The sequence below is a fragment of the Passer domesticus genome, chromosome 12 (genome assembly GCF_036417665.1).
Source record: "Passer domesticus isolate bPasDom1 chromosome 12, bPasDom1.hap1, whole genome shotgun sequence".
NCBI classification, from domain to species: domain Eukaryota; kingdom Metazoa; phylum Chordata; class Aves; order Passeriformes; family Passeridae; genus Passer; species Passer domesticus.
Window position 1 is genome coordinate 4227307 of NC_087485.1, and position 27236 is coordinate 4254542.

The following is a 27236-nucleotide window of genomic DNA, read 5'->3' on the forward strand; positions in this document are numbered from 1 at the left end:
TCCTGTGACACTCTGTGTGACAGCAAGCCTAGGACCTGTGCAGCTCTGAATACTGTACTCGTATTTTGAATGTGGGCTCCCAAAAGGGGATGAAAGCACCGCCCCTTGGCTAGGAAAGCACAGAGCCCCACTGGTGAGGATGACAGGCAGCCCAGGAGAGGTAAAGGGCAGACACAGCCTTCTGGCCTGGAGCTCCTGTGTGGAAACAATCCCTGGACTTACTCAATTCAAAGGTCGTATCCAAATCTGGAGGAGGGCTACAGAAAGGGACAAAGCACCTCCCAGCAAACTGGGAGGATTGATCTGTCAACCACAGACTGCAGGAAGAGGCGTGACACCCTGGGCACGGTGCTGAGCTCAGCAGTGAGCTGGACAGGTGGGTGTGGCAAAGGAACAGGATGCCCTTACAGACACATGAGACTAAGTCCCACCTACTCTACAACCCATGCAGCAGCCACCAGATCAGGCCATGATCTTATTTTTTATGCAAATTCTTAGCAAAACAAGTCTGTCCAACTCTCACCATGAAGGCGGTGCACTCAAACTGCAGCAGAGATAGACATGTTCCTCCTTCAGCCTCCACACTGGCCATTTTACCCTCCATGTACTAAAACAATTCATTAATATTAGCAACTTTTGGTGTCTTGGTGGTCTCCCTTCCACAACTCCACTGCTTTTGGCCATATCATGCCTGGATCACCCCACACGAGGCAGAGGGGGACTGGCTGTTTGTGCTGCTCCTACTCATCGATCCCCTTTCCATGCTCTCTGGCCATAACTGCACAGCTAATTCTCTCCAAACAAATAAACACTTTTAATTAGGCCAGGGCATAATTGAGGACTTGGAAGTTTCTAGGAGTCATTATTACCTCACTCCTTGATTTATGTGCGCGCATATTTTGATAAGAGCTATTCATAATCCTACAGACACTGCCAGCAAATAATTTTTCAGTTAGGCAATAATGACTTCAGTAGTGGGTGTTTATTTATTGTCTGGTTCAGCCTGCCTGGTACATATGTGGGTGTCTGTGTGTGTGCAAGTGTGTTTAGTAGGGTGGGGGATGGAGCTGAGAGGAAATGTCATCACTGGCTTGTGCCCCAAATGCTCTTGCAGACCAACGTGAGAAGAAGGAAAGATTTGTATCAAAAATATGTTCTTTGAAGTCTGAGCTGTTCTTAACAAACCTACAACCATGTGCCCCAGGGAGAGAAACTACTACCTTCGAACAAACACAGAGCCCTACAATAACAGCACCAAGATAAATCTCAATGGAAGAGGTGAAAGGGGAAAAAGTGATGCCTGCCTGTTTTCTCAGTTTTTTGAATTCTCTGCAATCATCAGGACTTGGATCCCAGGCAGTTTCACTGTTTGCCCTGGCAAGTCACTTTCTTTTGTGGCTGCTAAGGACTATTAATGCCATACCAGAGCAGAGGGAACCAGTTAGGAAAATGTGAGTTTCAGTAAGAAGTGAGTGGCAAAGGGGCTCAGAAGCAGGGGTGGGACCAGGGGAGCCTTTCAATAGATGCAATTTCAGAGCCCTGGGCCAAATACAGCATTGACCTTGATTGTCTGTAAATGCCTGGGGCCTGATACAAGCTCCATTGTGTGAACCCATCTGCAAGCCAGCTGTTAATTTCAAGGACTTCTTTGCATATACAATTGTAACACAAGTTTTTAAAACTTGATCTTGAAAACTCCATGCAAGCAGCATTGCAGCTGAGTCCCTGGGGGAGCCCTGGCTCCACAGCCAAAACCAAAGATAGATGTTTGCAGTGAATTTTGAAAGCAGAGCAGTTACAGGACTTGCTTCAAGTTCCAAACTCAACCCAAGGTTGTGACCTTTTAAGTAAACGTGGCCCAATCTGTTTCAAAATCCAAGACAAGCAAATGTCAAGTTTCATCTTGAGTCCTTGGGTCTCTAAGGTAAGATTTTGAGAGATGCGACTCACACACCACAAGAATGAAAGCAAAGTCCATGTGAACTCATGAAAGCCAACACATCTCAGGCAAGCTTTGAAACCACCTGGTTCTTCACACCATTTTGCCTAAGTGGTTATAAACTCACAGTAAAAACAGACATTCTATGTTAAATTTCAGAACTGGGCATCTGTGCAGACGTTTCTGCTCAGAGCCCAATTCCAGTCCTAGAGATGTTAAGACAAATTTGCATCTTCCTTGATGTTTTCCATTCTCCCTTTGCTTTCCAAATCAAAGCTTCACAATAATGTTCATCCAAGTTACTTTTGGTCCTGTTAATAGTACAGGATATAGTGTGCACTAGATTGTTTCTGATGAGGATACAGAGACAGGTACAATCAATTTATGAAACTTTTACTGATAAAGCCTTCACTGTTGATAGCACAGGCAAAAAGACTGAGCTGCTGATTCTATCTCATACTTCTCCATTCAGTGTATTAAATGTTTCCTGGGTCCATTGAAGCCAGCAACCTCACAATGCTGCTTTCAGTCACTATACCCACAAAATAAGCCACTTCACCCTCCTTCAGATAACTTTCATGCTACCCACTCCACAGGGTCACTTCTCCCTGCCCCAGCCATCACCACCATGCTCTTGCTACAGATACTTCTCATCTTTAGAGGATGCAATTCACAAATACCTTGAGATCTTCGTAGGTATCTGCTGAAAGTTTGGTGCTGTTCATATTTAAACTACACAGGCTCTTCATGGCTGAAAGAGAAAACACACACATATTTATGATCATGCTGCATTTTCTTAAAATATCATGCTTGCAGTAGGCCAAAGCATAAACAAGACATGACTATGTGCAGCACTCCCAGGAAAAAGCTGAATAGCATAAAATATAGAAATACAAATGGATAAACAGCTGTTTGGGCCCTCATCCAGGAAAAAGTCCCTATTTAGGAAGGGCCATTAAGCATATGCTTAAGACTGCTGACTTCAAAGGAGTTCAGTCAACTTCTCATAATCGGTTTCCTGCACATTATTCTGAATAGTGCCTGTTCTCAGTGCTCTGCATGGTGCTCACAGGGGCCATGCTGATCTGGCAGTCCTCCCTCTCCTCCCCCATTCCCATTTTAGGCTCCAGTACTTAGCAGAATAGTTTCCTAAGATGAGCCATAACTACTGGCCTGTCTGGCACGTCTGTGTAGGAGCAAACCTATTAAAGTAGCCCTCCAAAGCCAGCAGTGAGGTTTGTAAAGCACTGCTGGGTGTTTCACAGGAGGGAGTTTCACTCCAGCACATCGAGCTCCTCTCAGTGCTCAGGGAATCTTGGATGTCTAGCTCTGCCTTGCCTTGTTTAAACCAAGAACAGGGACGGAGTTTCACCTCCCCAAAAACAAAGGAACAAAAAATGCCAGGAGGAGTCTGAAGCCTGCAGCACACAGTTGTGGAGAAGCAGCCAAATGGCTTTGCAATCTTCACCTCCTGTACCACAAAGGCAGGTCCCACACAGAGGGGATACCCACGGGAAGAAATCTGGGAAGTCCCCAGGCAACAGCTGACCATGTGAGATGGGGACAGGTGCCATCAGTGAAGCAGGATCTAGAGTATGGCTCAGGAGGACAAAGCCCACGTGAGGCCACCCAGTGCCATCAGGCTCGGGTGACCATCCCACAGCTGGACAGCTGCAGGACTGGGCAGTGAGGAGGGAAGATTAAACCCAAACACAGCCACATTCTGTCCTAAACCCCTGCAGAAGCAGCGCTGCAGCACCGAGAGATCCACCCCGTGCCCAAACCCACAGGAACCCCTCAGAACCCACCCAAGTGCCCCACGCAGCCCCTCTGTCACTCACAGCTCAGCGCCAGCAGCCCCGCGTCCGTCACCGGGGTCTCGCACAGGTTGAGCACTTGCAGCATGGTGAGGTGCTCGGACAGCAGCCGCAGCCCTGCGTCGCCGAACTGCGGGGCACAAGCAGAGCTGGGTCACAACCAGCTGGGGCACAACCAGCTGGGGCACCCACACCTCGTGCAGGAACCTCAGTGCAAACAGGGCTGTGGAAACGGGGCCTGACCGAGCCCTCCTCGCTCACCGCCATGCCCAGTGACAGCCGAGAAAGCAAATAGTTTTATCTCTGCCTCGCAGGCGGGGAACGGAGAAATTAAGTGACTTGTGTGCACTTAACCACAGGCCATCACTTAATTAGACTGGTGCCTTTGAAGCCTGGACTTTGTAGGAGCGGGCTCCCACCCAGGCTATACACGACGGTTATGGCAGCCTCAGCCAGTTCCCAACCACATCACACAAAAAAAGCACAGTGCAAGTGGTATTAATTAGCTATTTTGGTCTCAAGAACAATGCACTATTGATTAGTAATTGTTCTATTGACCCACTTGGTTTCTGCTAAATTCTAGATTAATGGAAACCAGGATATCGCAAAATAAAATGGAATCTAAACCCTGTTTTTTCCTTTTTAATAAAAAAAAAAAACACACAAAAAGCAGGCTCTTTGTTCAGTAAAATCAAAATAATTTTGAACAAAAAGCATCAAAGTTTCTCAGATGCAAAAATTACATTGTTTAGGCAAATCTGGAGAACATACAGTTAAAACAAGGAAGCAATCAGTTTCTACTTCATATTCCCCACATTAAAAAAAAAAAAGGATATTTCTGGGATACAAAGTAGTTAGGAAAACAAAACGAAATATTTACATGACATTTCAGTAAAAAAATGCTGCTTTTTGTGGTTGCACTGACAATAATCTTATTTTCAAGTGAGCACTATAAATAGGTGCTAACAGAAAACGGGGAAAACCTATTCAGTGGAGAACCTCAGAGAGCAAAACCAGCAGGGAACTATAGAAGAAAAAAAATTAATTTTAGAAGTTCCTTCAATCAACAGCTGAAAAATTTGTTCAGTTAACTTAGGTCTTTTTTTGCTTACAAAATAATCACATTCTCATTATAATTTCCTTCTACTTATTCATTATATGAGTTTCTTTTTGTTGCTGTTGGGTTGATCAGCTTTCAAGCAATTCACTGCCTAAACTGCAAAGACTGTGCTTTGCTTGACCATATGAGCTGCACAGCATCATTTTTTCATCCTAACTGGGTGAAAGCAGAAGCATTTCCCAGATGAACAGCAGCATGGGTTCTACTCAGCACACAGCAGCAACCGTGCCCAACCAGAACATTCAACCCAAGATAGCAGCAACACTTTTATAATTAAAAATAAAACAAAAATTAAAAATCGGAATAAAAAAAGGGGTGAAGAGAAAAAAAATCAGCTGCCAGGATGAGCTAAACCACAGGAAGGCCCTGTAAAAATAGCAGGAGGACAAAGTAATCTAAGCAAGCCTGTACACACACTCTTGTGCTGACGTAGTGTGGAATTTCAGAATTAGTCAGCACTGGCTCCTGCTCTGAGCCTCGGGCTGCACAGCACTCACCTGAGTTGACCACAGGTTCAGCTGCTTGAGCGAAGGCAGTTTGATGAGGTGCTCAGCACAAGCACTTGTCACATTGGTGAAGGCCAGGCTGAGGTTTTCCAGATTCCCAAAAGATCCCGAGCTCAGCAGGCGGGCCAGGTCTGCATCCTGGAAGCAGAGAGGAGATTGGTAAGAGAGGCTGTGGATGCCCAGCCTGGCAGTGTGCGGTGGCACCGATACTGGTAACCAGAGCGAGTTGCACAACTGCTCCACTTGTTTACAGTAACAGAGAACCACACAGAGCAGTTTCTGTTTGTTTGGCAAGCAGCTGGGCTCTTGTGGCAGCGTTGCTTCACACACCCTGGGAAAAATTTGTCCAAACATTAGGACAAAAATGTCCTTTGCGTGTGTATCCTTATGAGACACAAAGGCTTCAGTGTCAGAGCAAAGGCTGAAGATGGGTCTTTAAACATCATGAAGACTTAACCATGAGGTCCAGGTCCCACCTGTGCTCAGCACCATTACCTGGCCTCACTGAGGTTAGTCTGGGTTTGCACCAAGCTTAAATGCAGTAGTGCTGGGTCTCTTTGAGACTTCCATGACTAAAATCCAGAACTGGACATTGGGATGTTTGCGTTTGTAATGCAAAACTCTGTCCCCAGAGCTGCCATTCCAAATCTGAGCAGCACTATAAATGTGAGAGCCTGCTGCTGGTGTTGGAAACTGCTGCACAGACCCAAGAGAAGAAATGTGCCCTTAGTTGTGTAAACTCCAGTTGTGTTGACAGAGCAAGTGGAATGGCTCCCCACTCAACTGCCCAAAACCACTGTGCCACATGGCAAACATAAATCAAGTGTTTAAATATGGAAAGACAAAGGTGTTTTTCTATTGACATGATTAACTTACTGTGGACTTGGATGGCAGTGTTAACCTTGTGGGGCCACCTTTTCTTTGCTGTAAAAGAGAAGACATTTTGGTCAAACAAGCTGCCATTCTACATTTCAGACTCACTGAAGTACAGCAAGCTCCTCACTAGCACTAACCCTGCTCCCATTTCAAAGCCTCCTGCCAGCCCTTCCACATCATCCCTGCTCCCCCTGCCCTGAGTGTGCCTGTTGCTCCCCAGGGGATACCCACTACCCACAGCTAAGTGGGTCCTCATGCCATTTGTCTGCTTCAGCCTGCCACCATTTGGCTACTTTCACTTTAAAGGAAACAGCTTTAAAATGCTGGGCAAAGTGAGCAAAGGGGTTAGACGGCACAGCTGATAAAATAATTTGCTTGGCTTCAAAAAAACCATCTACTTGTCAGGCTGGGAGAAGGGGTTAAAGACAAATATAAATGTGGAAGAGGAAAGAGGAAGTTTGTGGGTATGTTTGCCTAGGTGAAAAAGTGCTAATGCGAGCAGGTCCATTTTAAATCTGTAGGTCCTCTCTTTAAAACCAGGAAGAATCTTTTTGTACAGGCTTTAGCTGTGGGAACTAGACCTAAAGACCATCTCAGTGAAATGCTGTGAATGCCAGAGCATTCAGAAATGCTGGCCAGCACCAGAACCATTTGCTACTCATATGTCAAAAGGTGGCAGAATTTGACAAGCTGACTTGTAAGATCTTGAGACAGCAGGGTTTCACCTTTATTCCTTCACAGGGATCCTAAGCAGGTTATTGAATATCATTCATAAACATAGTATGGGATTAGTCACGTCAGTAAATATCACACAGTATATATATTCACAGTAAAATCCTCTGAGGACTGCTCCCATCCTGTTGTTAACTGGGAATTTCACACCCTGCTTGTCTTTCTTTTGTACCTCCATTTGTGGAGAGCACAGAGCCCAGCGTGCTATGGCAATGTGTGCAGGGTGACATACCAGCTCCTTTAACTCCCTCTGCCTCTCACACAGCTGTTCATACATTCTCTTTCCCACGTCTGTGCTTTCCAGGGTGGAGATGATCTGGAGCTGGGTGTCATTATTGTCAATGATGTTGTATTCCAGCATCAAACACAAAATCTAGCAGCAGAACAAAAGGAGAGTGGTCAGTGCAGGGCTTTCATTCCATTTCTTTCAAAGATCCTAATTACACTGGGCATGGTAGTTTAAATTCCTGGGTAAGTTTTCAGAGCATGCAGTAAGGAGGTTAGATTGGAGGATATCATAGCAATATTTATGCCACTTCCAACACATTAAATTTATTTTTTATTTGTAAAGAATGAAGTGTAATCTCCAAAAGCCAGCCTGTCTATCCTGCTCCCCATTAGTGCTCATTCCTTCTGACTGAGAGGTGCAACTATTTGCATCAGACCTGGGAGATGGCTCCATGCCAGAGTCCTCTCCAGAACAGGTACAACTGATCCAGTATTTCCCAGGTCCAGGGGCTGGGCTGGGACACTGCACAGCAGCCTTAGGGATTTTCCATCCCTAAGTGCTGGGACTTCTGTGCAAGCAGAACACGTGTGAGGTGCACCCAGTCCACGAGGCAGGATGGGCAAAGGGCACAGAGGCTCCAAGAGAAGATGCTGGGAGCTCACTGCTGTGGCCAGGACATCCCTCACCTCACTGGGAACACACCCAGCCCACCTGGGGAAGGGACTGCCAGGAGCAAGTCAGATCCCAAGGGGTGATTCCAGAGGCTCACACAGATTTAGGACACAAGCTGCCTCTCCACACTGCTTTTCTTTTTCAGCTATGTATCATGCCATTGCAATTAAAATGCAAAGCTTTTATTCCCTCCACAATTTCAATTATTTTTAATGAAGAAAAAAAAAAATCAGCAGCATTATATTCAAATGCATGCAGCATGCTCCTTTATTTCCTGGATTAAATTAGCATGCAAAAATCTAAGTCAATGAAAAACTGTAACTCCTTCCATTCATTTATCCACTCTCTTTCTGCTGATAATGACATTTATCAGGAAACTTCTTTTAAGAAACCCAGAAAAATACATATAAACTACTAGCACAACAAAAAACCAAATCATAAGCACAAAAAAGTGTATTACTGCAAGCAAAAAAGGTTTTATAAAGGCACTTCCTGTGCACTGCTCATTTTGCAGATGGCAAGAGAAGAATCAGGCATTTCATAATGCAAAAGCCTTGTAGTTGTGAATTGTGATCTCTCACCACAGCCTTCACCACTATGGCCATTTATTTCCCATCCCAACCTCTCCAGCTGCATTACAGCAAACAACCTCTTTGTCCAAAAATTCATGCACCCACCTTCCATTTAGTTTACACTCATGTCTACAGAACAACAATATTCTGTTCCCCTTAATTCAGAGAACCACAACCAGCCACTGCTGGTGTTTGACACAACACAAACCTGACCCCTGCTAGAGCCAGTTCTGGGAAAGGTACTGTGAACCTGAGCACTGCTCATGACCACAGGATTTTAGGGCTTACCTCTACCATCGTCTGGTTACCCCTCAAAGCCAGCAGCATGCAAGGTCCCAATTTATTTTCAGCCAGTGAAAGCAGGAATTTCTTTGTTTTATAGCAGGATCCCATTAAAATATGAACCTATTCAAGAAACAGAGGTAAAATTAGGGGTGTAGGCTTAAGAAACACATATACCTCTGGAAGGGATATTGTTAAGCAGTCAAGAAGTGTTAAGTATTTGCAATAAACCTAAAGGAATGAAAGCTCTCTTCACAGTTAGGGCTGCAGTGTCTCAACAGCTTTACTGCTGAATGGAAGTGACTTTTTGAAGAAGGTGATGCCCAGTGAGCTCTGAGGGAGTGGCAAGTTTTACTCCATAAAGGAGCCCAGCTGACAGCCTGACAGAGGCTCCCCAGAAACATCAGAGCAGCTGTGCCATTGCCCCCATTCCCAGTAACCTGATGAAGCCAGCCCCGGGGGAACCAGCGGGGATTTTGCTTTCGCATCTGTTTGCGCTTGGGTTTCTCTGGAAATGCCAGCTGGGGAGCAGAGGCTCTGTGGGATGGGTGTCTAGGTAAAAGGCAGTGCTGCTGGCAATCTGCTGGCCTTGGATAAGGGAGTGCTGACAGACACAATCACCTGTTCAGGATGAAGAGACAGGAGCTGACTGGGGAAAGAAGGACTGCTTCAAGAAAATCTGGCAGTCCAAAGCATTAACCCAGACTTCATGGGTTTCATGCTCTTGGGCCCACTATCCTGCCTTCTCTTTTGCTCAGTTTTCCCTGAAAGGAAAGAACTGCTGAGAGCATGCCCTGAGTGGCACTCCTTTGAGCCCTTGAGCTGACAAAACTGTTGTGCAGACTCTCTGAAAGCTCCAGAAAGCACCATCTGATATCACATAGTAACGCCTGTGGCACAAATGCAAAGCCACTTGTACAAATCAAATACGTCTCTTCACAGAAAATAAGTTGGACATATTCTTTCCAATGTAGAAGCCTTAGAGATTAAATGCAGGGAAGTCTGGGTTCATAGAAGAAAGTCTTATTTCATAACCCAGATGGCTGATTCACCATTTGCTGCAGAGCATTACGTGAGAATTTGCATTTTCCAACAGCCTAGGCAGGAAGAGCTCCATTATGTGGACACAACATCAGCACTACCCTACAATAACCTTGTAAATACATTCTATACATTCTGTGGCCCCCCTGGATCATGGCATTGCCTGCACTATGTTCAATACTGCTAAAATATCACAACCATGCCATGATGAGGTCAATTCTATGTGAATCATGGCTTCATTACCAGCAAGCTCTTTAGAAAAACAGAAAATCTTTTCTTCCTTAAGCATCCATCAGGTAGCCTTTAAAAATGTGAACTTCCAAGCCAAAAGAGATTTAATTTCATGCAGTTTTCATTAAGTTTTTTTAGAGGTTTTCTTGAGCAATGGAAAATACTGACACTGACAGTAAAGTAACATTAGGTGCATCTCAGAACAGGGTGTTTTTCCAACTTTATGGTTAGTCGTTAGCAGCTCTTTAAGTATTTATCAACATCCTTGCAAAGGGCACAGAGTACTGCATATTAATGTGTGTTAGCATTGTGCTTTCTCATGCACGCCATCTCCTGATGCTCATAAATATCCTGAATGGCTCTCAGGAGAAATGATACAGCTCTGAAGAAATTTTCTTTTCAAAGATAAAAGACAGATGAACAGTGAAGAGGGGTGAAACCTTTTGTAAACACTCTTCTTCCATTATCAGTTTCAGAGGTATCTGATCCATCTGAATTTAAGGGTATAGACAGAGATTGATGTTCTTTGCATCCCAAAATGTTCAGCATGTGGGAGATGCACAAAGTGTAGAAAGTCACTCCACTATGTACCCAAAGCCAATTTTAACAAATGTTTTCCCCCTTACCAGGGAAAGGCAGTAATATAATTTCTATCTTACTTGGTATATGGAGAATTAATACAGAGAGAGACCTACATGACTTGACCCAGGTTGTACAGGAAGACAGTGCTTGAATCACATCACTGATTAAAACCTGTTATTTTCTGTCTAGCCCTTCTCAGAGTTACAAAAGAAATAACTGCTGGAAATGGAATGCTGGTTTCTAATTACACCTCTTCACAACAATGTAATTGGGCAGAGACACTGACAACACCTTTTTATATCTATCTATCCATCCCTTGATTAAACCAATGTAACTGCTGGTTTTAAATTCCAGGGTATCCTATAAATGTAAACTATAGGTGTGGATGTACAGAACAGTCTGTCTCCCAGTTTTCCATGTTCCCTGAGAGAGTTTTTTATACAGACAGACAAAGATATTTAGAAATACAGAAATACATACATATGCACAAGCATGGTTTGTGTATTACACTAGCAGTGAGAAAACATGCCAAGGTTCAAAAACAGAACAGTAATGTGCTAACCAAACTGTGACTGCAAGGGAGGTCGATGGATTTGGTGGCAGAAAGATCTGTTTCTGGTGAACACTCATGGTTAACAAAATCGTGAATTTGACAATTTATTTTTTGACAAAAACAAGCAAATCCCGTTACTGCCGACTGGGCATTAGTTACTTACTGCAAAGTTTGTAAACTCCCACGACTGCAGACACCTACCATACTGGCAAAGAGCTCTCCATCATCATCACAGGCCACTCCCCCAGGGCTGTAGAGCTGGAACCAGCCGTCCTTGCCAGCCCTCACACTCAGCAAACACGAGTGGACCTGCCAAGAAGGGAACACATCGGGGAGGTTACAGCTCCTGCCAATAACCAGCAGCATCTCCCACACCGGGCCAAAAGTAACTGCAGAACCAGGGACTGCTGGAAATCTCATGGTTAATATTCCAACCTGCAGAGCTGCAGGACAGTCTCCACTCCCAAAATCCTTGTTTTTTTCAGTATAACTAAGAGAAAAGCCGCTTCATCCCTTACTGCATAGCTCTTTTCATTCCCTTTACACAAATCAAACATGAAATGGCTTTAATCTAGAACAGCTCCTTTCACTTGGGAAAAAAAAACAAAACAACAAACCACCAAAATACCAAACAAAAAAAGCCCACAAATTTCTCAACTTCTGTAATTTTCCCCCTGTCCTCTCGTCATGTGTGTCTACACATCTGATGTGATCTGCATACCAAATGTGGTGGCTGATGGCTTGCTCATTCCAATCATTAACAATTCTTGTTACTCCTGCTCTATAAAATTCAACCAGAGTCAGGGTGAAGGAAATCCACAGGGAAAACTCAACAGGGATACATAACACGGAAGCTGCACTGGAAAACTGGCACCAGTGAGCAACCATTAGTCTAAATTTGGCCCACTGTAGAGATTACTATATTTAGTCCCACAATTTAATAGAGAAGTCATAATTAAACTTTATTTTTTCCTTTTCTTTTTTTTTTCCTTCACTTGAAGAAACAGATGTTCCTTTCCAATTTTTGAGGTGTATGTGTGTGTGGGAGGTAAATTCTTTCCTTTGGGCACAGAACTCTAGTGACAGATGAAATCCTGGTGCCATTCCAGGACAAGAAGGTCTCTTCTGACAAGGGTAACTACTGCTCACAAGAGCTAAACCCATGAAAAAGAGGAGTTCTGGGCAGTGATGATACAGCCTCACCCACAGTTTGAGGGAGCTTTCTTGCCTTCATGCCAAAAGCAAGAATCACAGTGGATGAGAGGTTCCCTGTGACTCAGCCAAAGCTGATGATGCTGAGCAGGCTGTGAGTGCAGCTCTGAGGCTGCAGCAGCACTCTCACCCCAGTAACACACCCCCACCCCCTTCCTGCTGCCAATCCATGAGAATTACGGTCATTTGCACACAACAGAGCTGAAACACAGCTACACAAAACCTGCTATTTTGTAAGCTGTGTGGATCTGTGCATTTTGCTTCCATTTTTTTTGTACAGAAGATGAAAAGCTCCGAGTGATCCCACAGAGGGTGAAAATCTTGCTGGTTGCAGAACGAGGACATCAAATGATGCCAGACAAGGAGGTGACAACACATAAACCTTACACATAAACCACCCTGAGAGGCCACTCCTGCTTAGAGACCTAGGCAGAGTAAAACCACACTGTGTTTTGGAACAAACTACTTAAGGAGAGATCTGAACAAGTGCAGTTGCAACCCCTCCAACTAATGCTCTGTGTAAACTGCCAACAAACTCACTTCTTGCCTCGGGTCTTCTGCAAATCTCTGAATCACATATTTCAGCTCCCTGAAAAAAATAAGAGTAACAAGGACAAGAATAAGCAGTTGCTGGTTGCAGTATTTGCACAAGTACCATATTTCTCTTGAACAACACCTAAAATTATATATATTAATGCACTTTAGAGAGAACCAAGTTGAACTCCTACCACAGAAAGGACATATGATGCCTAAAAGTGATTACCAAGGACAGGGTCTGCTCACAATAGCCTAGAAAATGTTTCAGAGATGTGCACTGACAAACTCCTTTGTAAATTCTATCAGCACCCACTGGCTTTAGTCCTTGGGCTCCTGCTAGCACAATAAATTACAAAGAGAACTTTTTATTGCTAACAGAACATGCCTACAGCCCTTCACAGATAAAAGCCATTACAGACACAATACTGAATAATGCATCACTGCTATTATTGACTAATACAAGAATTTATTCAATAAAACAAAGGAGCCCCAGAAACTTACTTTGTGAATTTCTCATGTGCGAGAGCCCTGAAATTCAAAACAGAAGAGTATGAGCATCTGAGAGAAAGGAGAGAGGGAGGAAAAGAGCCCAAAAAACCAAACAAGCACTTTTCAGTTCTTTCCAGATAATAAAAGGACTTGCTAAGAAACTGCAGCACATAAGACAAAAAAAAAGTTTCAAAAAATCAGATAAAGCCTCTTTCATTAACCTAGAGGGGAAAATTACTTGGAACAAATCTTGTAGCTTTTCTTGAGTCTGTCTAAGACAAGGCTCTGACTAATATCAGTGGGAGCTTTGGGTCAGAAGAAAGTAAAAGACTTACAGTACCATTATATAATTACAGGGTTTTTCCTACCTCCAAGAGCCAGGTGTATTCTTTAATTGCAAGGCAATTAGGGTATGGCCACAGCTAATTAGCATCATACATCAGTAAAGCAATTAATGGTCATTTTGTGAAGTGCCTTGGATCATGGTATGGTTTACAGCTCCCCCAAGACTCACGTTTGACTTAGGTAATGATGGCTCTGTTACCCATCTCCATGCTCTCACTGTAGCCCAGGTAACCTGGCATGGAGGATTAAACCTCTGTGATTCAAGACATCAGGTCATCAGGGGATGTGATAAGCCAGCAAATTGTACAATTACAGGTTGTAATTCTTGTCCATGGAGGTCTGCACTTTATAAACACCACTGCTCATTAATAGGTTTCCAGGGGAGCTCGGCTGATCCATAGGGCAGCTTCTTCATTTAATGCAAAATACAAATGACAGGAGTCTCTGTGACGCCAGTAAAGCATCCTCCCCCACTAAATCTCTCACTTTGCTCTCCTCCTCACCAGCTTTCCTCCCCTTCCTGTCTGCCTGCCTCTAGTTAACCATATTTCTTTTCAGGATCATCTGAGAGAAATGGGGAAGGAAGTTGAACGTAGGGAGGTCTTCACATCCCTCTGCATCAGCCAAGATCAACTTCAGTTTCTAAATCCATACTAGAGGCACAAAGCTCCTGTTACCACCCCTTTTTACTTGACGTATATTTCACCATAAAAAACCAGTAACAAGAACAAGCCAGTAAATACTAAGACAGTGCAAACTCACTCCTTGGGAAACGGGATAGGCTGAAGCAAGCTGGCCAGGGCTGGTCTCCAGTCATCATAGTCTGACCTGCAAAATGAACATTTTGTTAACAGGTTACCAGGTTTTAAGTATGGTTTGCCAACAGTTAGTTTCAAGGAGTTAAAAGCTTTTTACTCTGGGCACCAACAACCTTTCTGGTTTACTGAAGCACTCTCAAAATCTATAGTGACATTTCCCTTTCCATTTCCAGCACATCCTCCACTGAGGCACAATAAATCTGGTATTTACAGTGACCTGCAGAGAGGCCTTCTTTATGTCAACTTAAAGACATTTGCTGTTTATGAAACCTGTTGACATTTAATCACTAAGTAATACTTTCATCTCAGTTGGTAGAACAATTACCAGGCCACTGCTATTTAAAGCTCTTCTCTACATTCAACTGGAAATTTTCTTTGCTACAAGACATAAGCCCATTTTTAAAAACAACAATACCCCTGAACCCATTTCTGACACAAAACCCACCAGCCAAAGCCCAGACCATGGCTCCCAGTCCCATTAGTAACAATGAGTACACACAGAAGTGAATTTCACATGGCCTGAAACACCCAGGCATGTCTGCAGAAACAACCTGGAACAGCCTGCCACCTCCTCTTAGTGCTGCTACCTTTTGGATTTCAGTGTTAAAAACCAGAGTATTGGCTGCAGCTTACTGGAAACTTGGCACAAAAGTGTGGTGTGTCTTTGGGAAGGAACGAAGTGTAATGTTCTCAAATGGACAGTATCTACTGATAGCATTACAGACAGACAACATATGCACAGGAACTGTTCCAAAAGAATGCACTTTTGCAAAGGGAAACTTCTAGCTCAGAGAAATTGAAGATGGGTGCATTTCCAAAAGTCTCATCCATCTTTTTGAACCACCTAAACCAGAAATGCCCATAAACTAGTAACACACACGATGCTGGACAATCCACAAAGATGTGTTCACAGAAAAAGAAAATTCAAATGCGTGAGCAGGGTACGCTTAAGAAGCAACGTGCAGAGAAGTTTTACCTGAATGAGGAATTGTGATGTAAAAATCAACCAGGGAAGCAGTGATCACTTGCCCAAGAGCAGTGTGAGTTCAGGTTACACAAATGTGTGCTATGTCATGCAAACAACCAACCCATGAGGACCACTGTGACCTGAAAGTGCTTTAGTGCATTAAAAACCAGAAGAGCACAAGTGAAGTTACAGTAATGTAAAAAAGAAACCTTGTGCCCTTGCCAGTTGTGCTAGAAGCCACTGAATCTAACTTTTTCCTCCATGAAAAATTCTGTTCTCAGGTCTAAACCAGGGCAAACTCTGAGACAAGGGGTGTCTCACAAACCTAAAGTGAGTGTGAGTCAGGGCAGCAAGGGCACTTTGTGATCACCTATTCGTAAGGTTCTTTCCAGAGATAAAAAGTCCCTCACCTGCCTAGCCACTGAACAAATAAGGAAGATGATCAACTCTGTTTAATGTCTCAGAACAGCAAGACATGAAGCAGGACTCCATTACAGGGGCTGTTTTTCCATTTAGTCAGTGTAAAGTGAATATCATGACACACCTGAGGATGGGGCTTGTCACATAAACTGAAATAATGCAAGGAAACCTCTGACACAGCATCTCTAATATGAGCTTCTGGGTTCTTTCAACAAAGCTTTGATTAATTAAAGCTATCTACAAGATTATTCATTGTCTCTGACCCACAGACACATTGAATGGGTCAGTGACACAGAACTCTGGCCTGTGTTCAGGTTCAGCTGGAAGTCTCTTGTTAAAATACCAGGTCTCTGTAGGAGAGAGCTGATGTAACCTTTCTGTAGCTGCAGCCCTGAGAAGTGCCACAGATCTCACTACGTTTGTCAGGTGTGAGAACATAGTCCAGACATTTTGTTTTACTGAAATATGCACACCCTTTAGAAATTCCTAGCTGATTCCATTCTAAAAACAACACATTTTTATTGGCAGATACAAACAGTGCTAAAGGCAGACTTTTTGAGCAGGGGAGACTCAGAAGTCAAAAAGCTGAGTTAGAAAATCCAGAGGTGTTAAAGGTGCTTCATATCACATGAGATACAGCACCTACAAATCTTTTCCAACAGAAGGTTAACAGCTGAAAGCCACTTTGAGGCTTAGCTCCTGTGACATCTCAGGCTAAGTGTTACACCACTGAAGTTCCTTCTTGAGCAATCTGGAGAGTTGTGATTACTAATAATATGAACCAATCAATTTTTCATGGCTGAGCTTCAAAGGAAATTGCAAGAGTAAGAAAAAAGTTGTTTTGGAATGAAACTGCAGACAGAATGGGACAGTAACATTGGCTTTTCTCAAAGCTGGGGAGCAGGGCAGTGAAAAGAAATCAGTCTGCTTCCCCAGGAGGAGATGGAAGGAAAAAAAGGAAACCATCTCCTATTGAAATATATAAAATTTGGTCGCATGAGTGGGACCTGAACATAAAATCTGCACAGCCTGTAATCCCTTCAATGTGAGCTAGGAAACATGAAACAAACACAGCACAAGAATAAAACTAAACTACTTATTAAAAGCCTACAGTGTTTCTCCTCCTCCCACCTATTCCCTTTTCAAAAACATTTTCCTTCTGTCTGTGCTCATCTCATCTGCACTCTTCTTTCATTTCAGACAGTTGCTTTTTTCTTTTTTTTCCTTTTTCTTTTTTTTTGAGTCCATTCAGAGCTCCAACACAAGACAAGTGTTTGAAGCAGGGAAAGAAAGGGAGATGGATTAGTTCTGGCTGCAGTGAACCACCAGTGCAATGAGCCAGACAGAGAGCCAGGAGAAGGAGGGAGCACAGAGCCACAGGGAGATCCTGGGACAGCCTGGGACAGGCTCCCTTCCCAGCTCTTCCAAGGGCGCTGGGCTCAACACTCATCACACAGCTCAAATCCCACCACTGGCCTGATAAAAGGGGGAGAAGGGCTCCCTGGCTCTGATTTTTGCAGGATTTGCAGTTCTAGGTGAGCAGCCTGACCCGTGGGCTCCCAGAAGCAGTGACAGACCCGAGCCATCACCTGCCACTGCACACAGCCTCCCTCAGCCTCAAACTGTCCCAGGGGACTGGCCAGGCACAGAACAACCAAATTAATTAAATAATCCCCGACTGCAGTGACTTTGCCTCTGGGCCATCATCGCTCTTGGCCTGCCAACATAATACATTTTCCTTCCCCGGGATCACCTTTCACCAAAATGAAAACCTGCCCGCGTGTCATGTGCGGCACAAACAATCCAAAACACACGAGCAGCCCAGGGCAACCTCGATAAACATGACATAGGATAATCCACTTGGGATATTCAGAGCATGCCACTGACCTATTGGGGAATGCAGAGCAGCCAGGGGAAGCTCCAGTGGGTGCTCGTGTTTGGAAAGCTGTGGCTCTCATCTCTGAGACACTGCAATTCCCAAGTCCTTGGGGTTTGGGGGTAATGAAGAGACAAGAGCAACTACTTGGAAGCAGCTTGTTCTCCAGACTGAGCAGGCTGACAAGGTAACCTCTGTTGTCAGATAATAATATGACCATACCCCAGACATGTACCTGATCCCTTCTTTCCCTGGCTCTAGGTTCAATTCCCTGAATTCTATGACATCAGGTTTAGCTCAGGCTGAGAAAAAGCCTCATCAGAGCCCTTGTCAATACAAGGCACAAACCTGCTATCTGCAAAACAGTGAGGTGCCTTTTCATGCTCAGCTTTCTTTTGAGATGGGCTTGTTTGGCTTTTTCAAAAAAAGAAAATTTAGCACCATTGAAAGACCCTCAAAAGGTTGTGCCCTGACTGCTGAGAACAGAAATGGGCTCCACTGCTCACAGTTGGCACGGAAGCATCAGGAAACAGCAACACAAGGTTGCCCAAAGCAGGTTGTGACACTGGCCCCAGAGAGGGGTACGAGTGTCTGGACATCTGGACAGACCCTTGCCACTACAGGCAGCCATGGAAACAAAAAATAACACAGACAAAGGGCAACAGTTTATGATACAACACCAACAGAGCTTCCCCAAGAGGGGTCTGTTCTCACAACCAGTTGACCTAGATTTCACTGCAGACAGTTTAAGTGTCTCCCCACCCCATGCAACGAGAGGGATCCTTCAGGTGAAAGAAAACTTTGAAGTTCTCCAGCCCAAGGAGAGGACACACGGCCCCTTCTACTGCATTTCTTTAACCATGGCTGTCCTGTTCAAGCCCAACTCTGGCTGTTCAAGACATTCCCAAATGCATGGAAACATTAGCATGCAAATAGGAGCTGGGCAATGCTGAGCCGTTCTCAAAGCCTCTGATTTAATATGATGAACAGAAATTTTTCAGTTAATTTAGTGCATTTTCTATGCACCAGTTTAAGACTTGTAGCATTCAGGAGGCACTGGCTGGTGTCAGTAACACTATTAGAGTCCAGAATGTGTTACAGAATATTGACACAGAAGTTTGATCCACTTTTGAGTGCAGGACCAAAATACTATGTTACCCTAGAGACTGTGTCTCCTTTAAAATCTGCCCAGACTTTGGGTCATCTGCCAGCATCTTCAAAATCATCATTTTCTATTTTCCTTTAGTATGCAATAGTTGTGTTTTGTTACTCAACTACATTAGAAAAAGGGTCAAAGATGTTCTAGGTGCTGTAAGAGAACTTTCTAAACTGCCCTTTTAGCTTTCTGTGCAAAAAGTGAAGTATTACAGTGATTGTTAAATAACATCTTCATCAATATTAGAAATGAGGGTTTTCCCCAAAAAGTAAGCACTGTGTAAGAGTCAGGTAAACAATAAAATGTCCTTTATTGAAGCTACTGTTGAGAATTCTTATTTGCTAGACTTCCAATAATTAAAATTTGCCTAAATAAATTACTCCCCGCTGCCCTAAGTTAATTATGTAAAAAAGATATCATTGCTGGTGACTCTCTTGTTTTGATGATGATACTGAGTCAGACACCTAAAAGAACAATCAAACTCAATGCTAAGCAACTTATTTATGTTTGGCTTACCATTGTTACTAATAAGAACATTATTTTACTGAATGCCCGCTGAGAGCTGGGCTCCTGGATAACAGTTGTTTTATAATTAATGTTTTCTTCCTACTGGCATGTTCTTCAACTCTCTGTCTTCATATTCTCAGATTTTCAAAGTACAGTAATAGTATTTCATGCAACAGAAACCCTTTGTTCAGGAAGGGTTAGAGCATGAAAGTAATCAGCATCACAACAGCAGTATCTTGTATTTTTGGTAAGAACTACAAGTCCTCCTAAAATGCTTTTCCATCACTGGTTTCAGCATTTAAATAAACAACATTGAAAATCTTTACCTATATTTTACAAATAAGGAAAACGAGGCACTTAAAAGTCACTTATTTAAGACCTTCCAGTGAGCCACTGACAGAATGAGGAGCAAGCAGATTCTGCATTACTGCTTTCAGGAACCCAAAAAAACCAAAGGATGAACAGGAATGGAGGGGAACTCAAAGGAGTGGAGCCACAGCCAGAGCTCTGCCTTAGGAGCTGCCCTGTATTCTCACAGGTTGTGATTTCCCAAGCAGGGTGTGGGCTCTGGCAGGGCTCTCTGAGGAGAGTTCTGTGCTATCACTGGTCCCTCACTGTGCACATCCTGTGGGTTTCACCTTTCAGAACTCCTCCTGTACAAGCAGAAAAAGGGCCTAAAGCTGCTCCACACCTACAACACCTCTAACAGTAACATATTCCCATTTTCATTGCTGCTGTTGAACAACTTGATTTTTAAAAAGACAGGAAATGCATCAAAAAAAGAGATTATTTTAAGGTATGGAGTGAAATGAGCTCTTTGCATAGCAAATTAAATGGGAATTGGGACCTGGGATATCAAATGTTTAAAAGTGGAGAGACTGTGAGGAAGAACACGCCCGTTTGTGAATTTGTTTAGAAGTGTGTGTCAGCTGCATGATGAAACCAAAACCGTCAATGCTTAGTGAGTCAGCATCCAAACCAGCATCAGGACTGGGAGAGTGCTCAGTGTTTATGGAAAACAGGGAGAGTCAAGGGGACAGGAATAAATACACGACGTGTTCAATGCAGCACCTGGGTGCGTGGAGACTCAAAAGCCCCCAGATGAAGCAAACTCAGATGCTGTGCTTTTCTTAATGCAATCATTCTTAAAGGCAGAAGAACCTGGGCCACGGGGAAAAATAATACAAAATTAGCCCTCACAGCAACTTCCTGCTCAAGAATCTAATGGGAACAGTATCTGGTATGCACTTGTCCTCCCTCCAGTTTTGAATGAGTGCTTAAGCAACTGCAAGTCAGCTGTGTAGTGAGTGGAAAAGTGATGCTGGACATTTGTACTATGTATTTTGGAAAAAAATGAAAATGTGGGACAAAAACCTTCACAAAATCCTCCATCACAGCAGTTTGACTTCATTTTATTCCTTGGGAGTGTACCCCCAGATGTGCATTTGTCTGCAGTGTAGGCACATGCTCATGGTTTACAGCAGAGTCCAGATTTCACCCACGTCTTGGATTCTAGAAAGTTCAACTATGACTTCTTTAGGCCTTACACTGTTTAAAAATAATTAAGTAGAAGTTTAACAGTTTGCCACAAAACATACTGCAACTCAGTATCAGAGCTAGCTGTCAAAGTCAACAAAGATGTTTTACTTCACTTCTCTTACAAGCTCCCATTCTGCAGTCCACCTTTTCTGTTATTCCTTTTCATTTATTTATCCAGAGAAAACCAAGCTTTTCCTGAACAACATTTTCCTTTATATTCCTGTTTAAGATATTCAGATTTGCCTGCCAGGAATCACCTTGCCACCATTTTGTGGCAAAGACTATTTGAACACCTGGGGGTTAATACAGTTTGCAGTACCAAATCCACTGGATTTGGTTAATCCACTGTACCAAAGCAACTGGACAGAGACTCCACTCTAATACAAGCAAATCTGAATAAGTCATAAAACTTCTACAGCACCAGAAGGGAGAATATCTAAGTGAAAAACAATGGCAGTACCCAACTCCTGCTAACCTCAGGGCAGTGGTGCTGGCTGTCAATGCACAAGCACTGAACCTACCACAGACCTGTCTTTTCTAGCTCTGTCTCAGGCAATCCCAAGAGCCCTGGAGGAGACAAATGGGTTTTTCTAATTTATTTTTGGTGGGCAAGAACAAAAACAGAAACCACTGGCACCAACCTCCCGTCTTCTGTAAAATGCCTGAGGCTCAATGTACAAATAAGCTTTCCATTTTCATCTTCCTAATGCTATTTTTAGAGCATCTTGGCAGTGCCAGATGCCTCTTTCAAAGGCTGGACTCTCCAGAGCTGGAGTTAAGATTTATAACCACGTGCTGGCTCGCCACAGATGTTGAAGACAACAGGCCTGTGGGAAAAGCCCCCCCACCATTGTCAAGATGACATTCTTCCAAAGGCTGCTCAAAGCAATTACTCACAGCATCTTGAGGATCTCCACGTAGCAGCCCAGGATCCTGTCTGCCTGGGCACTCAGCTCGATGCTCATGGTGCTGCAGGTGGGGCTGACCATCAGGCAGTCGATGAGGTTGGGCTCGCTGTCGTTGCCAACGCCGGCTGTCATCTTCTGGTTGGCCGTGTTGTTGCGCTCCACCTCCACGTGGATCTCGTTGGAAGTGACAATAACTGGTTTGAGACGGGATTCAGTCAAGGTGGCCTCCTGAGAGACCAGGTCGGGACTCGTGTGAAGAAGGCGGAGGGGGAGGTTGGGCTTTCGGTCACACTGCTGCTGGCAGCCATTCCGAATTTCCTTCAGGCTTGGCGAGTTGTCCCGACTGAATTTCAGAAAGAAACAAATCATTTCAGTAGACAGACATACCAGCAGAGAGCAGGAGAGAGAGTGCAACACTGAGAAACCAGGATTTTTTGCAATTTCCCACTGCACTTCACCCCAGCCCACCGGATGGCTTTCCTCTGTGCAATCGGATTACCAAAATCAATTAAAAACATTAAAAGGCTCCAAGAGGACTGCTCTGCAGCCCCTATCTGACAAAGACTTGAGCTTTTCATTACTGTAATTGACAGACCAGTTTAGTCTAAAGGTGAACTTTCCTGTCCAAGTTGTGCAAAGCTGTAACAGAATCCATGCCCAAGTATGTATCTGGCTATAGTACATGCCCAGACATTTGTCTGCAGCCCTCGTGTCTGGAATTTGTGTTGGACACTGAGCAGCTCCTGTCCGTGCTCTACCATGAGGAAAGTCAGATAGGCATATAAACAAACAGGAAACATAGCAGAGGGGAACCCTCAGTGTCTACTGGAAACTGGCTCGTGTGTCAAGAACCGCGGCGAGTGAGGAATCAGATTTTCCACAATAACGGAGACAGCGCTGTGAAACCAGCTCGGGTTCAAAGCTGCAGATACACAGGGATTTACACACAACCCCTTCTTCAAGGTCTCACCCCTGCCCTTCCTCATTCCCTTGCTGAGTGTCAGGGAAGGAAGGTTCAGCTTCTCTCAGGTTTTCTAGCACACCCATCTCACAATGATCTTGGTTGTGAAGAACATGTGGGAATTCATACTGACCTGTTGATGAATTCCTCATAACAGGAATAAATGGCAGCTAAGCAGACAGCTACAAGATTTGGCAGGACCCTGGGATGTGGGCATTGTCCTGTTGGACCATGCATGCTGGAAAACAAAAAACAAGATGATCTCATTGCGAGGAAGGTTTCTGTGGGCAAAACCAGTCAGACAGAACGAGGTGACAGACCTGGATAGGCATCCTTGGGGGATCTTCAGAAGGGCCATAACAGACAGATATTTTAACCCTGTAAATCCAGTGGCCCTACTTATGAACAAGGGTAAGCTGAATCATCAATTTAATTGATGTGGTATCCCTAAAGTCCTCCCAAAATCTCACACTTGAGTGAGCATGATGAGCTTGAAAGTTAATTTGAATCATTCTGCAGAGGCTTTGAGCCTAAAAGTATAGTAAAAAAATACAGTGAAGTCCATTAGCTTGCAGTGAGGAATTGGAAAACTCCAGACTTATCTGAGAACTAGCATTTTGAAAAAGAGACTTCAGCAACACTGCCTGAGGGACTTGACTAATTTGCTGTTTGCCAGTACCAAAAAGCACCAGCCACTGTTAACAGCCAGTAAAGCAGGGCTGGGAGAAGTAACACACCAAAGCATGGACACAGGATTGGAAATACACCATAAATGAAATGTGACTAACCTGTGAATGAACTTCTTCACCACCTCCATTCCAGCATTCAGCTCATTCAAAGACAGAATGTACTCCTGAGTAAAGAGCCGCAACCGAGGGCACTTCCCAAAATCCTGTCCAAGAAGGAGAGACTCGGTGAAAATGGTGAATGCACATCAAAACTCTGGGTTTTCAAAGGAAACCAGCTCAAACACAACTGAATTCACACTGCTATTATGCTGACAAGCTTCAAGAGAAGAGCATCACTGCACACTGAAGTAATGTTCTCCCCACTAATAATGACAGCATTTCCAATCTCTCCTTTATACACACTTTGAAAACAAAGTATTATAAGTATTAAAGTATTTCATTATACATTCTGTATAACGAAACTACTAAAAAACCAAAAAAAAAAATCCCACCTATACTTACATTTGTTTTGCACTTTTCACTTAATATTTTTATTTTGAAATACATTTTTGTTTGGCATTTTTGCTTCCACTCCTAACCACAAATTTTTAGAAATAAAACTCAAAAAATATTATATTTCCATGTTTGGCACGAGTATCTACCCTGGTTTTAGAGAAAATAATTTTGACATGCTATCAATATGCAATCAAGTACAAAACCAGAGATCAGTTTTTTCTCCACGGATTTTACTCCAGCTATGCTGTGAATTTGACAGGTGAGCTCAAGTCACTTTCTTTAAATCCTGCAGTCAGAGAGGCACCTGCTAACTGAAATCCTGCATCTCCTCATTTCACCTGCTATTTTTAGATGCAAAAGGAGTAAATTCTGCTGTCTGGTGAGTGTTATTCCACAGCACATTTCCTCACATTTACACAGGTGTAACCTTATTAGACAGGTGTTGCAGAACTACAGAGCTGAATTTCCAAGTGGGGAACAAGGTCCACTGAGGACAAACTAGCACTCCCAGCTATTCCTCCAGCAGCTGCCTGTGGAAGTTATCCTGGAAAAAATACATGGCAACTGAAATGTTAAAGAAATGCCACAAATGGTAATGAACTAGTGGTGGTCTGTAAAAGGAATGATAAATCCCAGAGCACTGAAACTTTCTGTTAACTCATTTTGGTTTCAGGCACTTCTGTAGCACAACCTGCATTAATACCTGGTAAGTTTTACAGGCAGAGAAAATGACCAAAAACTTGAAAACAAGCTTAGGCTGCACAATGTCTCCTTCAAGCCCTAAATGTCACTGCTGGTACTGAATGGCTGCCTGGTAACTTCACCCAGCAAAGGGACTGTGGGCAATTCCACATCATTACAATTAACATCATTAAACTTTTAACAGCTCCTTCTGGCAGCTGCAAACACACTTGATCCAGGAGACCATGTGTGCTTCATAGAACATTTGATTAATTTAATGAGCATGCCTTGCAAGACAGCTTTTGCAATTGCAATTTGCTTATGAAAGTTTTCAGCCTGTCTAGGTGTCCTAACTAAGCTGGAATCAAAGTTCAAGAGATCATAAAGAGGATGACATTGCTGACCTCTGTAAAATAATTATCTCCCTAAATTTAATATAATGCCCTCTCACATACCAAGCACAGAACAATACACACCACCAATACTGGCTGCTCAAAAAAAAAATAAAAAGAAATAAAGAAAGAAGAGTTTATATTCAAATATTTGGGCTGAGTTTACAAACAGCTAAAACCCAAAGGTCTGAGAGGTTGCTGAGCACTCCTTAAATAACTCAGCACACAACAGCCTCCACTCCTGCATGTAACCAGTATTACCACCAAGACAAAAACCTATCCTGGTTCTTTTGAGGTGTTCAAATCAGAGATAAACGAGACACTCTTTCCTCGTTTTATAGGTAGAAAACTGTGGAACAAAACTTGTTGGGAATTTTCAAAGGCTGCAGAACAAGCTGGAGGCAAAGGTGGGAAGAGGCAGCTCAGTCTCCTGCCCCAAGGACTGCACGGGGCCTCCTGAGGTGATGAAGTTTAGTGTCCCCCTAAAGAGTAACTTTATTTATGTGCACACACACACACATTCTCTAAAGCACCATTCAGTACAGAAGTCCCCAGAGGGTGGTAAAGTGCCCAAATCCACTCCAATTAATACCTGACACCATAAATTCTCCAACTACACACTGCGGTACAGACATGTTGATTTTCAATCTGCAAATGTTAAGTATGGTAAATATACCCAATTCTCTGAAGCTAACCAAATACAAGCATTACACTATGCATTTAGATTTTATTTGAGACCCCTCAAGAGCTCTGGATGCTTTAAAAAAATCAGTCTGGGATCCAAGAATAACATTTACAGAATATTTCACTGAACACTACAGAATATTCAAAAATGTTTACATGTCTGCATAGTACTGGCATAGAGCCAGGAATATGACCTTTTTGCCATCTTGGGCTTTCTACCTAGTTCTGTAAACTCAGGGAGATAAATAATAAGATTGGAAAAGTAAGAAATATGAACTGTTTTCTACTGGGCTCATGCTAATCACAGCATGACAATGGATGGTCTCTAAAATTATATGTTAGTGAAAAGAAGTTGATTATGAAGTTACAGAGGTTCATCCTTGAGATCACAGCCAAATCAACTGCCTTAAATATTTTATTTTATTTATTTGTTATTCTTTGCCACTGCGTTGTGAAGCAAGACTTCAGTAGAAAAGCATAACAATATTCAGGAAACTGAGATAAGAACTCACTGGACATGGCCTAAAGAAAAATGGAAACCAAGAGGGCTGGTGGTGTCTTACAGAAAAAGTGTTGAGGGCCCAGCTCAAAACGAACAAAGTCCCCATTCTGCTTTTGTTATTCATTTGATTTTAAACTGTTTTAACTGCAAGGATGGCATGCAGGGAGTAAATTAGGAGCCAAGGGCCAGGTGGGAAAGAGCTGGAGCTGCATATGCTGGCACTGCTGCCAAAAGAAACATCCCTCAAAACATGGCTCTGCTTAGATGCTTTTGAGGATCCCACTGAAAGCTTATTAGCTCTGCACTGATGAAGCAACACAAAATTACATGCAGCATTCACACTTTGGGGGGGCAGATTTGGATACAACAGGCATGACAGGCAACAGAGCAGCTGCTGATCACAAACGGCGTGGCAGTAAAACCTCCCCAAGCTGCTGGAGCCCCCGTGGCACGAGCACTCACCATGTTGTGTTTGAGGATCCTCTGCACCACGGGGGTGAACACCTCGATCACCACCATGGACCGCGGGCGCTCTCGGCAGTGCTGGAAGAGCAACAGGTCACCTTGTGAGCTGCAGGGATCCTGGAGATGGGTGTCCCCTGGCTCCACACCCCATGCATGGATTACCCCAAGGTTATCAAGATCCAAGGGCTAAATTAATCTTTCCTGAGATTAAGGCACTCGTAACACTGCTTGTTCCTATGGATTTGGTGGCATCTAGTAGAAGATTCCCATGGGAGCTCACAGACTGCAAGTTCCCTTCCCTGTCCCCCATTCTTCCCAAAACTCACTGCAATGTACCATTTTGGGGTCTTATTGCCAACAGTTTTAAAAGGAATGAGGCAGGGGACAGGAAGATATGATCCCACAGGCAGTGTAATGCCACAAACCTCCTTGCTCTGGGAT

At 43.6% G+C, this 27236-nt stretch overlaps 1 protein-coding gene across 5 annotated transcripts in view; it reads right to left on the reverse strand.

Moving 5' to 3' along the window:
- CMIP (c-Maf inducing protein) overlaps positions 1–27236 on the reverse strand; it is a 130138-nt gene that overhangs the window by 2174 nt on the left and 100728 nt on the right. For all 5 annotated transcript variants that reach the window (XM_064386264.1, XM_064386267.1, XM_064386265.1 and 2 more), the window contains 14 exons: positions 26793–26873; positions 23676–23779; positions 23021–23125; positions 21916–22269; positions 14498–14563; positions 13403–13429; positions 12905–12953; positions 11354–11461; positions 8752–8868; positions 7223–7363; positions 6259–6306; positions 5374–5520; positions 3781–3886; positions 2620–2690 (listed from right to left, as the gene is read on the reverse strand). In XM_064386264.1, coding sequence (XP_064242334.1) covers positions 2620–2690; positions 3781–3886; positions 5374–5520; positions 6259–6306; positions 7223–7363; positions 8752–8868; positions 11354–11461; positions 12905–12953; positions 13403–13429; positions 14498–14563; positions 21916–22269; positions 23021–23125; positions 23676–23779; positions 26793–26873 — 1524 coding nt within the window. The remainder of the gene's footprint in view (positions 1–2619; positions 2691–3780; positions 3887–5373; positions 5521–6258; positions 6307–7222; positions 7364–8751; positions 8869–11353; positions 11462–12904; positions 12954–13402; positions 13430–14497; positions 14564–21915; positions 22270–23020; positions 23126–23675; positions 23780–26792; positions 26874–27236) is intronic.